We start from the raw sequence: 12,478 nt of genomic DNA, 5'->3' as shown, positions 1-12,478 counted from the left end.
TTTTCCTTGTGTTTTGAGAAAGGCCTGTATCGCTATGAACTCTAAGAACTGCTTTTGCTGCATCCCATAGATTTTGTATGGTTGTGTTTTCATTGTCATTTGTCTCCAGATATTTTTTAATTTCCTCATTGACCAGTTGCTTTTTTAGTATGTTGTTTGGTCTCCATGTAATCTTTTTTTTCTCATTTCTTTTTCCATGGTTGATTTCTGGTTTCGTGCCATTGTCAAAGATGCTTGAAATAATCTTTATACCAGATTTTGTTTTGTGCCGTTTGGTCAATCTTAGAGAATGTTCCATGTCCACTTGAAAAGAATGTGTGTTCTGTGTTTTTTGGATGTAATCCTGAAAATGTCAATTAACTCTAACTGTTCTGTTGTATCATTTAGGATATCTTTGCCTTCTTGATTTTCTGTCTAGAGTATCTGTCCATTGATGTGAGTGGGGTGTTAGTCTCCTACTATCATTGTATTCCCATCAGTTTCTCCCTTTATGTCTGTTTTTGTTTTATGTACTTGGGTGCTCCTATATTAGGTGCATATATGTTGACGAGTATAAAGAGTGTAAAATCCTCTTCTTTTTTTTAACATCTTTATTGGAGTATAATTGCTTTACAATGGTGTGTTAGTTTCTGCTTTATAACAAAGTGAATCAGTTATACATATACACGTTCCCATTTCTCTTCCCTCCTGCATCTCCCTCCCTCCCACCCTCCCTCTCCCACCCCTCTAGGTGGTCACAAACCACCTAGCTGATCTCCCTGTGCTATGCAGCTGCTTCCTACTAGCTATCCACTTTACGCTTGGTAGTGTATATATGTCCATGCCACTCTCTCACCTCATCACAGCCTACCCCTCCCCCTTCACATAGTCCATGCTCTAGTAGGTCTCTGTCCTCTTCTTGTATTGATCCTTTTATCATTATATAGTGTCCTTCTTTGTCTTTATGGCCTTTGTTTAAAGTCTGTTTTGTCTCATATGAGTATTGCAACTCCTGCTTTCCTGTCATTTCCGTTTGTGTGAAATATCTTTTTCCATCCCCTCACTTTCAATCTATGTGTGTCCTTTGCCCTAAAGTGGATCTTATGTATGCAGCATTATGTAAGGCTCTTGTTTTTTTATCCAGTCTGCCATACTGTGTCTTTTGATTGGAGCACTCAAGTCCATTGACATTTCAGATAATTATTGATAACTCTGTATTTATTGCCATTTAAACTTTGTTTTCCAATTGATTCTATGTTTCTTCTTTGTTTCTTTTTGTTGTTCTTTTTGTGGTTTGATGATTTCCTTTTATTTTATGCTTGTGTCCTTTATTTGGTTTTTGTGAATCTATTGTTATTGATTTGTGATTACCGTGTTTTTCAAGTATGTTAACCCCTTCCAATAGCTGCTTGCTTTAGACTGATAGTCATATAGGCTCAAACACATTCTAAAAAAAAAAACAATCTACATTTTCTTACTCTCCCCCACATTTTATGATTTTGATGTCCTCTTTTACATCTTTATGTTTAGTTTATCCTTTTGCTGTCCCTTGTGTTTATCATCACTTTCACAAATAGCTTTTTTTTTTTCTTTTTGATGTGTATACTGGCTTATTTAAGTGATTTACTTTCCAATTGTGAGCTTCTCTTTCCTATATCTTCTTGCTTCCGTTCTATTTAGAGAAGACCTTTCACTATTTCTTTTCAGGATAGGTTTAGTATTGCTTTAGTCTTTTGGTTTTTGCTTGACTGAGAAATTCTTTCTCTCTCCTATTCTAAATGATAATGTTGCTGCGTAGAGTATTCTAGGTTGCAGATTTTTCTATTTTAAGACTTTGAATTGAACATCTTGTTCTTGATTCTCACAGGTTGATTCTTACAGGTAACTGCCAGATAATGAATAACATCTTATTTCCCTGTTTTGTCTGCTTCAAATTAATGATGACATGTCTTTGTTGTTCTTCAAACATTTTCTTTCCCTTATTGAGTTTTTTTGTTTCTATAGCATCATACAAAAAGTGCACTTAATTTGAATTGTACTTTTTAATTTTTGCACTTTATTTTCATTCACTTAATTAACTTATTAGCAAAACTAGTTTGCTTCAGTTTGCAATCTTAATCCTGATTTTCTTTTTTGGACAAAATCCTTTCATCTGGACTTGCAAAGGTTGCAAAGAGCAGAGAAGACCTCTCGTTACCACAAGTCGTAGATATTTAGTGTGAACATATGTGGCGACTATAAGGAATAGTGGAAACAATCTCTTTAGATCTCATAGAGAAATAATAGAAGGTCATTCTGTAAACAAATGCATTTGCAAGTTCGACCTAAAAGAGAAGGGAAACATTGTTTAGAAAATAGCACATAGTTCTGATGACAAGGTAATCTCCTTGTCTCCTGAGAATCAAGTGTCCCTCGCTGTCTACTGTAGTGCTGTGCCATTATCATCACATCACCACTTCTTTACTTGCTTCTGCTGCTCATACCTCTGTGATTCACTTCCTACCTCATGATTTCTGCTTTCTGTAGTCTCTCTGGGTATGTCTTTTGCCTCTCTTTCTTATTGGCTGTATGTTTGTGTTAATTGTTCATTTCTGGCATTTCAGAAGAGGATTTACTGTTTTTGGCCAGCCACCATCCCCTATGGGAAGCACCTGTTCAAGAAAACACTTCAGTCTAACCATTTCATAAATCAATGGATAAAAGATGTTTGCCTTTAAGTTAGTTATCTACTCTGGTAGAAGCCAGGGTGTGGGAGCCTACTTGGGTATATGGAAGCTCTTGTGGATATTGAACTATCACCAGTCTGCTCATTATAAGTGGCTTGCTTTTTAGGCAAGTTTGTAAACAGTGAGCAGGGGACTTCTAGTTCAGTCTAGGGTCTGGAAAGCTGGAAAGAGTGTCTCTCCCAATGTAACAACAAGAGAAGCCTGGATAATCTGTAGAATCATTACTTTAAAAAAATTTTTCAGAGGTTAAAAAAAAATCTGAGGTTACAGCACAATCAACTAGCTTGAAATCCAAGGGAAAAACAGGTACCACCAAGGAGAGATTGGATAGGAGAGCTGGTTCATCTGAACATGGGAAGAAGAAAGGATTGCCATGTAAGTGGGTAAGGAAAATCCAACAAACTGCTAAAAGCGTAGTGGGGGCTAACAAGAAGGTATAGAACCCATGGGATTTACAAATCCTCTTTATGGACCTTGACCAGGGCCTGATGCGGAAGACGGGGAGCAGGGGAGGAGACAGACAGGGGGAAAGCCACCCTGGTGATGCAGCATTGGAGAAGGGAAGTATCTTCTGCTGTGAAAAGAAGAATGAAGTCCTGCCTGGTTTATTTTCCTTAAGTAGCAAAAGCCTTAAGCTGCTGAGGGAAGAGCATCAGATCTTATCCTAAGGGCTCAGAATAAGACCCACAGCAGCCAGGGGAAAATAAAAATAATTTTAAAACACCACCGCTATGCCTGGGGCAGGGGCAGGAAATCAAGGGTAGATTATTAGAATTCTCCTATGGCAGTATCACTAAAAAGGCCCAAACCCAAGGACACAAGGCCCAATACTGAGGCTGAACCAAGAGAACCCTCTGCCTATATCCTTCCATCCACCATCATCAAGGCTGAGAAGCACCAAGTAACAGGCAATAATAATCTACCACTAGGGAAGGAGTAAGAGCATAGGGAGACTCTCTGAAATGAGGATGTATGGTGAAGGCCTAAAGTTAGGGGTGGAACAGTACAGTTGGGGAAAATCCTCCAGCATCTCAGTCCCCACCGGAGTGCAAAGTAACACTGAAGGAATTTGAAGTTGGTGATGCACTGAAGGTAACCATAGCAACAACAGAATTCAAGCTCAGATCAGCCCTTTCTTAGCCCTTTCTCAACCTCCCTCTGTCATGACCACCCACACTTTTGCTTTGGCCTAGCAAAAGAAATGTGTCCATTACCAGGCATAAATACTGCTTACCTCAGTCTCTACAGTTTTTTACATCCAGTATTCAGTCAAAGGTTACAAGACACACAAAAAGAAGTAAAAAATATCCTGCTGTCAAGAAACAAGGGGAAACAAACCAGACCCAGAGATGACCCCTATTTTGGAACTACCAGACAAAGGATTTAAAGTAACTGTGGTTAATATGTTAAAGCCTCTAGCAGAAAAGTTGCAGAGAGAAACTGTAAGAGTCGATTAAAAATGCTTGAAGTTTAAAAAAAAAAAAAAACCCACAGCAACAAGAGAAGAATGCCTTCAACAAGCTCATCAGTATACTCAATACATCTGAGGGGAAAAAAAATCAGTAACCTGGAAGATTGATTTCAGTTCTGCTAATTTTTACTAACCTAAGAGGGTTGAAGTGGGGTGGGGTTAAAAACAAAAAAACAGAGCATCCAAGAGCTGTGGGGCAATATCAGATGGTCTACTATACATCTAGTTGGAATCCCAGAAGGGACATGGAACATTTGCCAAAATAGACCATATTCTGGGCCATAAAATAAATGTCAATAATTTAAAAGAATAAGAATCATGAACAGAATGTTCTCTGGCCATAACAATTAAATTAGAAATTAATAATAGAAACATCTGGAAAATCCACAAGTATCTGGAAATTAAATACATTTCTGAATAACCTATGAGTCATAGTGGAACTCACAAAGGAAGTAGGAAATATTTTGAATCGAACGAAAATGAAACAGCACATATGGGATGCAGCTAAAGCAGTGCTTAGAAGGAAATTTATGGCATTACATGTTATATTACAATAGAAAAAGTGTCTCAATTTTATAATTTAAGCTTCCATCTTAAACCAGGAAAAGAAGAGCAAACCAAGTCTAAAGTAGAGGAAGGAAACTTACAAAGCAGAAATGAGTGAAACTGAAAACTGAAAATAATAAAACCAATGAAAAGATCAAAATTGGTAAGTCTCTAGCCAGAGTAACCAAGGAAAAAGACAACACAAATTACCATATCAGAAATAAAAATGGACGTGTCAGGACAAGTCCAAAAGACAGTAAAGTGTAATAATGGGATGTTATAAACAACTCTATTTTCATATATTTGACAATTTAAGTGAAGCTAATTCCTTGAAAGACAAGCATTACCACAGTTCACTGAAAAAGAAATAGATAACCTTAATAGTCCTGTATCTGTTAAAGAGACTGAATTTATTGTTAGGAACCTTCTGTCAAATCTCCAGACCTAGGGTGCTTCACTGGTTTGCTCTACCAAATGAACAAACAATACCAATTCTATACTTCCAGAAAATAGAAGAGGAAGGAACACCTCCCACCTTGTTTTATAAGGCCAGCATTACCCTGATAGCAAAGACATGACAGAAAGGAAAACAGGAAAAAAATTAAAAACCACACCAGTATCCCTCATGAATATAGATCAAAAGTCCTCAGTAAAATATTAGTAAATGAAATCCAGCAGTAAGTACAAAGAATACATCATGACCAAGTAGTGTTTACCCAGGGAATTCAAGGCTGATTCATCAACATTCAAGTATCAATCAACATAATTCAGTGTATCATCAGACTAAAGAAGAAAAATATTTGACCGTTCTAGTAGATGCAGAAAAAGAATTGACAAAACTTAGTATCTGTTTATGATAAAAGTGCTTAGCAAACTAGGAGTTGAAGGTAACTGCCTCCTTGAAAAACCTAGTGTTAACATCGTATTTCATGGTAAAAATAGTAAAAATACTAGAATGCTTTCCCCTAAGATTGGTAACAGGCGGGCTTCCCTGGTGGCGCAGTGGTTGGGAGTCCGCCTGCCAATGGCAGGGGACACGGGTGGGAGGATCCCACATGCCGCGGAGCGGCTGGGCCTGTGCGCCGTGGCCGCTGAGCCTGTGCGTCCGGAGCCTGTGCAAAAGATAGGCAAGGGTGTTTGCCCTCATTACTCCTAGTCAGGATCATGCTGGAGCTCCTAGCTAGTGCAGTGAGGCAAGAAAAAGTAGTAAAAGGAATAAAGAATTATCAAGAGGTTTCAGTAACTACCATGAGAAAGATGAAACCATTTTTAGGTGTTATCTTAAAAGCAGTGTTTATCTGCAGTTCCTTTGTCTACTCTTAGCTTGCAACCTTTGAATGGAATTATAAATTTTCCTAACATGGCTGCTGACCAACCTAATAAGTATCATACATCTTAAGTGGTGTAATCTTTTTTATTTATCTGTATGGAATACTTGATTTTAAAATGAAGACTAGGAGGGCTAGAATTTATTAAATGAATATCACAGGTCTCTTACTACATAAAGAAAAAATTATCTCATGTAAAGGGAGTGTTTTATCTCACAGTAAATTATATTTGCAGTTAGTTCCATCAGACTAGTTTATTATAATTTGTTTGTAAAACTTACAGATAATTATATTTAAAACATCCACATCTTATTTGAGGAATAATGTGTTCACTTTCTGAGGGGCAGATCCACAAACTATTTGCTGAAACATGCATTAAGGAAAAGTATAAAACTGAAAGTAATGAGAACACAGTTCAAACTACAGAAAAACTGAATTTGACAATAAAACTTACCGTAATATAAAAGGCCAGTCAGTTGGCAGTGATTTTGAAAATAAACCTCACTTAGCCAGTGATTATCAGGAGCAAAGGGAGAGAAGAAATAGTCTGTGAACACTGTGTGCCAGCCTGTTCCTCTTCTGCAGAGAACAAGTACCGGCCCCACCCAAAAGCCCTATCCCTTGGCATTGTTGCAGCAACACAAATCAGGTTGCTCTGTCTCTGGATGCTCCTGTGACCAGTAGCCTGTGTGGGAGAGCCACTTCACAGCTTTCCCTGTTGAACATAGGTCAGGTCTCCACCTTTAATTTCAACCCAACATTTTATTCTCGTCTGCTCTAAAACTCATGGAAGCAATTCATTGTTTATTAAGTGCTATGCATATTTTATGTTTTCTGTATCTGATATGATTTTTGTTGGTATTTAGGCATTTTTAACTGATAAACAGCATTTGTAATGAAGAATGTCACTGCAACCTCTTTCCATTAAAAAAAAAAGTATTCCTATAGATGGAATCCAGTTATGAGCCTCAACCTAATGAGTCTGTAGTAAAATGAGTTCCTTTAGCCATCAATATTGCAATAAAGTTATTAACATAATGAACATTCTTGACATTTTATTGTAAATAGACAATACAAAGTCAATAATTTGTAAACAGATCTGCGTTTGAATCCTAGCATTGTGATTTTTCTGTGTAGCCTAGAATAAGTTACTCAAGCTCTCTCAAGTATATTCTTCCATCTATGAAGATAATAACAGCCTAGTGGGTTATTGACGTTAATATTTGTAACGTGTCTGGCACATAGATTGTGCTCATAAATCATAGTAGCTGTCGTTGATTCTTGGTAGTTATTATTACAAGTTAGCATTTGTAAACTTCATATTTGTATTCTGTGGTTTAAAAAATATTCTGCCTATAAAATTGGTGCTTTATAGCATGTTGTAAACTAGTTACTAACAGTTGACAAATACTATAGTGTAGTGGCTAAGAACACAGACTCCAGATTCAAATCTCAGCTGCACAACTTATTACCAGGCTGACCATGGGCAAGTTACTTACATCCTTTGTTGCATCACTTTCCTCGGCTTTAAGATAGACCTAACAGTAGCACATTTCTCCCAGGAGCGTTATGAAGATTTATTCATCAGTTTTAGGTGTGTAAAAAGTTTAGAACAGTTGTTGACATGTAGTTCTGTGTGTCAGCTGTCTTCCTTATTACTATTAGTTTGTTGTTGAGTAAATGATTTTTGGTCACTTTTTATTTTAGGTGAATCTTGGAAGCAACCAGTACCTTTTCTCTGTCATAGTGGATCCTGAAGAAATGCCCTGCTTCTGTCTGCGCCATGATGTTGATGCCCTTCTCTGGCAACCACACTCTGGCAACCAAGACGATATGTGGGAGCATATCGCAACTTTCAATGCTTTAGGTATAAGCAAGCTCTTTGACAACTTTTTCCTTTATATTGAAAATTAGTCAATTCTTTTTTTTTTTTTTTTAAGTTTTTGGGTTCATTTAAATTTGAGCTGTCCTAAGTATGCTTGGATTGATTTGTGCTATAATTTGGTTGCTTGCACATAGTTGATGAATGTTAGTACTTTTGGAACAGTAGGACTAATTTGTTTTTATGCTTGTGCAGAAGATCAGCACAGAATAGAAATCAAAGTGGTTTATCTAACTGCATGAATCATTCTAATCAGTTATTTGCTTATTCCAACTAAGCTATACAATATCAGAATATGAACAAGGGGCTTGACAGTACCCTACATGGAACTTGTATTCAGGTTTCTTCAGAGTAGTCTTCAGTAATCATGGAATTGCTCTAAGGTAAAGCACATTATGAGACATCTTTCATGGAACTTATGTGAAAAACAGCCATTATAATGAAAACACTTAGGGAAGATGATGATAAGCAGAAATGAAATTTATTCTGTAGGATAAAAGGGAAAATACTGGTTTTTTTTTTTTTTTGTGGTACACGGGCCTCTCACCGCTGTGGCCTCTCCCGCCGCAGAGCACAGGCTCCGGACGTGCAGGCTCAGCGGCCATGGCTCACGGGCCCAGCCGCTCTGCGGCATGTGGGATCCTCCCGGACCAGGGCATGAACCCGTGTCCCCTGCCTGACTCTCAACAACTGCGCCACCAGGGAAGCCCCGAAAATACTGGTTTTAAACCTAGAGCTTGAAACATTTTGAGCTACATAATTGTAGACTTACACAATGATAAAATACATTAGTATTGTGTGGGAGAAATTTTTTATATGAATTGACCACAGCTATTGCTTTATTGAAAGGTTATTTTAAACTGCCAGCAGGAAGTAAAATTATGCATTGTGATTGCTGTATATGTACAACCCTAATTGTAGAGGAGATTTTTTTCAATTATCCCTTATAGTTAATAATATGGGCTGTTAAACTGGTTAATTCAGACTCCAAATGGATTTTTATGACCTGAAATAAAGTTTGATTGAATAATTTAGCCACGTAATTTCTAGTTCTACTAAAATTCCGGATTTTTTATTCTCCTGTTTTTTTCAGTAAGAGGAAAGCTTTATCTTAATTTTCAGATATTCCTTTTGTATTCCTAAATCCCCTAGTATAATGGAATTCTATTATGCTTGAGTTTAAGTTAAATCAACATTACATTAGGTGTGTAGTCTTGAGATGTTATATACATTATTTGTCAAGATTAGCCTGGAGAGCTAAATCTAGGCTCTCAAATAGGTGTCTGTGTCCTCTCTAATTTTTCCTCCTCAAGCCCTGCTTAATATTAAAAAACCAGCATTGATCTGCCTGTGCTCAGTGGTTCCTTCGCTCATTCATTGTTTGATGAGGTCTCAGTTTACATTAGTGTTATATTTCCTCTCTCACATGTTATAATGTTCAGTAATCATGTCCCAATCTGAAAATTCTAATTTTTATTTCAGAACATAAATGCTCTTTTAGACTATAAAGATAATTTTTAAAAAGATTATTTCAAATTTTAATTAGTTTTCAAGGGACATCCCAGTGGAATTTTTTTAAAAAGATACTTGAATTTTCTTTGAATTTGTAGTGGTCTCAAGGCTCTGCTTATTCTGAGAGGTGAAGTACAAATCCTGTTACAGTGTTGGTATTTGTGTATAAAAATACCACTAACATTACAGAAATAATGGGAATGCATTGTGCATATTAGTACCTTTGGGCATGGGGTCTGCATTATGCACACACTCCTAAAATAACTTTATAATACATCCTATAAACATTTTCCCATTTATTTGATAAGAAAAAAGAAAAGCTGCAATGCCACATCTCTGATTGATGTACTCTATTATTTAAAGATATTTTGGCATGTTTTTAGTGTGTTAGATTTTTAATGTTTTAATTATTCATGGAAATTATATAGGAACTATACTGTGCTTTTTTTTGAAGGGATGAAACTATTTTCCTTAGGAATTAATGCTTTAATTTTGCACCATTTGGGAGAGATTGATTGTGGTTAGTCATTCATGGTTCAGAATTTAACAACTGTTGAGTATCTATGATATATATTTTTTATTTAATCCTTTCAATTTATAATAAGATTTATGAACTACTGAATGTTAAATCACTGTTTTTCCCTTCTGTTTAATATATACTTTTTCTTTTTTTTTTTTGTCTCATATTTCTTGGCAGGCTACGTCCAAGCATCAAAGAGAGACAAAAAATTTTTTGCCTGTGCTCCAAATTACTCTTATGCAGCCCTTTGCGAGTGCCTTCGACGAGTTTTCATCTATCGTCAGCCCACTCCCATGTCCACTGTACTTTACAATAGGAAGGAAGGCAGGCAAGTAGGGCAGGTTGCTAAGCAGCAAGTAGCAAGCCTAGAAACCAGTGATCCTATTTTAGGCTTTCAAGCAACAAATGAGAGATTATTTGTTCTCACTACCAAAAACCTCTTTTTAATAAAGGTAAATACAGAGAACTAATTACTCCAACATGTTGGCTTCTCTGTACTGAAAAGTATTCAGTGGTAGCTGGAAGGCTGGGCAGTTGTGCTGTAATCTGTTACGTTTTTATTGTGTTAAAATTATCTTGTATGAATTTATTTTTTAAAGGATATTGGAAATATATTCGAGATTATGAGTCTTTAAGAGCTATAGAATGAAGCTGCAAATTTAGAGAAAATTAGCTTCTGTAAAAAATGTAAAGATAGTATTAGCAAGTAAAATTAATTTTTTAAAAATAGGCTAGAATCTCATCTTTTATATGAAAGATGTACAATAAAACAGGCTAGAATCTCATCTTTTATATGAAAGATGTACAATTCATGTTTAAATAAAAATATTTATCATGTATTCTTTGTTCACTGATACAGTTTCTACTTCTTTACCTATAGAATGTATAGGATAATAGTTAAAGTGTTGATTCTTGTAAATACTTTTTAAATGGACTGAATAGCTGGGGTAGAGGGAGAAATATAACAGGTACAGCAGGTCTAGTACTGTTAAACTTTGCTGAGAGACCTTAAGTGTTTTTTCATATTAAATATAGCTTTATTTTATTTAAATTTTATCCATTTGGTCTTCCACAGACATAAATAAAGAGAGATGATAAGGTTCTATGAAGTGTAGCTCTTATCCATTGCCATATAACAAACCACTCCAAAACTCAGTGGTTTAAAACAGGATGTTTTATAATTTTTCATGGTTCATTGACTTGACTGTCTCTGGTCTGCATGGCCTTTCCTCCTCCAGTAAGCTAGACCGTGTTTCTTCCCATGACAGAAAAAAACATTACAAGAGGGCAAGCCCTAATGTACAAGAGTTTATCAAGCCTGCACTTGCATCATATTTGCTCATCTTCCATTGAACAAAGCAAGTCTAGAGTCAGTGTGAGAGTGGAGTACACGAGGATACAGATAGCAGGTGGTATGATTCACTGGGAGCCACTTATGTAACAGTCTACCATACAAATTATAATTCATCCTCGTAGTTCTCCTTACATTTCTACAGTTAAGAAAAAAGTAATCCTGTTTGTTTATACATTAAATATGGTTTGCCATGAATTTTAGCTTCTTATAGTATTTCCTTGGATTTCTTTTGGTGTGCATTTACCTGGAAAATTGTTTACTTCTATACCATTTTTGTATGCTTCTTATATATACTTCAAGTTAAACTTTATATTATAATAGGGGAATTGAGACTTTAATATAAGAGGCAGAAAATGAAGAAAAGAGTACAAGATAGGAAACATTTGTTCCTAACATATCTCTTGCCTATCTAGACTAGTGTTTGGCTGAACTAAATTTTAGTGAAAGAAGGAAAAATAAGTTTGAGAGACAGAAAAGGAGGAAAAAGATGGGGATTACATGCATGTTCTAAACACTATGTCAGAAAGCGGTTTCCTGGAGAGAAGTACTGGGACGCTAGATAAAAAGTTGGGAAAAGTCCTGAGAACTGGTAGTGACAGTGGAGTCCTAATGGTACTCTGTTAGTACTAGGAAAGAGGACTAGAGAGCTATCTAGCATCAAGAGATCATGACCACAGGAAAAAAAAAAAAAAAGTATGGCTGAACCAAAAAACAAAACAGTGATATTTGCAGAACTTTTTAGTGTCACTGTAAAATTTAATGAAACAAGACTATTTTGACAGTGAACTATTAAAAGCCTTTGTTATGTGACAGTACATTTAAATTTTCTTTAAAATTTACCTCAGAGATTATAAATACCCTCTTAGGGAATTTAAGAAAAATACAGATTAATGTGCTTAATTAACCATATGACAATATATATATGCAAATTTACATATGGTAATTTCTTTCCTTTGTATATGTGATTTTTAACATGATTAATGTTGAATTGAAACCTATCAGGATAACTAGTCCTAAATATTTTTGCATATTGATCTATGTTAAGAGAGTAACAGGTCTAGAGCAGTGATTCCAAGTCATGTTTTCTTGAAATGTTTCAAGGATTCCACAAATATTTAACTCAGTTTGAATAATGTTCTAAAGAGATATATACAACAAGT

The 12,478-nt window shown here is 35.9% G+C and overlaps 1 protein-coding gene across 2 annotated transcripts in view; it reads left to right on the top strand.

Annotated features, from left to right (window-relative positions):
* Positions 1-11,513, top strand: part of NUDCD1 (NudC domain containing 1) — an 89,179-nt gene extending 77,666 nt beyond the window's left edge. For both annotated transcript variants that reach the window (XM_032610401.1, XM_032610400.1), the window contains 2 exons: positions 7,758-7,917; positions 10,142-11,513. In XM_032610401.1, the coding sequence (XP_032466292.1) occupies positions 7,758-7,917; positions 10,142-10,434 (453 nt within the window). In that variant the 3' untranslated portion in view covers positions 10,435-11,513. The remainder of the gene's footprint in view (positions 1-7,757; positions 7,918-10,141) is intronic.
* Positions 11,514-12,478: the final 965 nt, after the last annotated feature.

Source organism: Phocoena sinus, chromosome 17 (genome assembly GCF_008692025.1).
Source record: "Phocoena sinus isolate mPhoSin1 chromosome 17, mPhoSin1.pri, whole genome shotgun sequence".
Lineage (NCBI taxonomy): Eukaryota > Metazoa > Chordata > Mammalia > Artiodactyla > Phocoenidae > Phocoena > Phocoena sinus.
The sequence above is the reverse complement of the archived record's forward strand: the minus strand, read 5'-3'. Positions and strand labels throughout refer to the sequence as shown.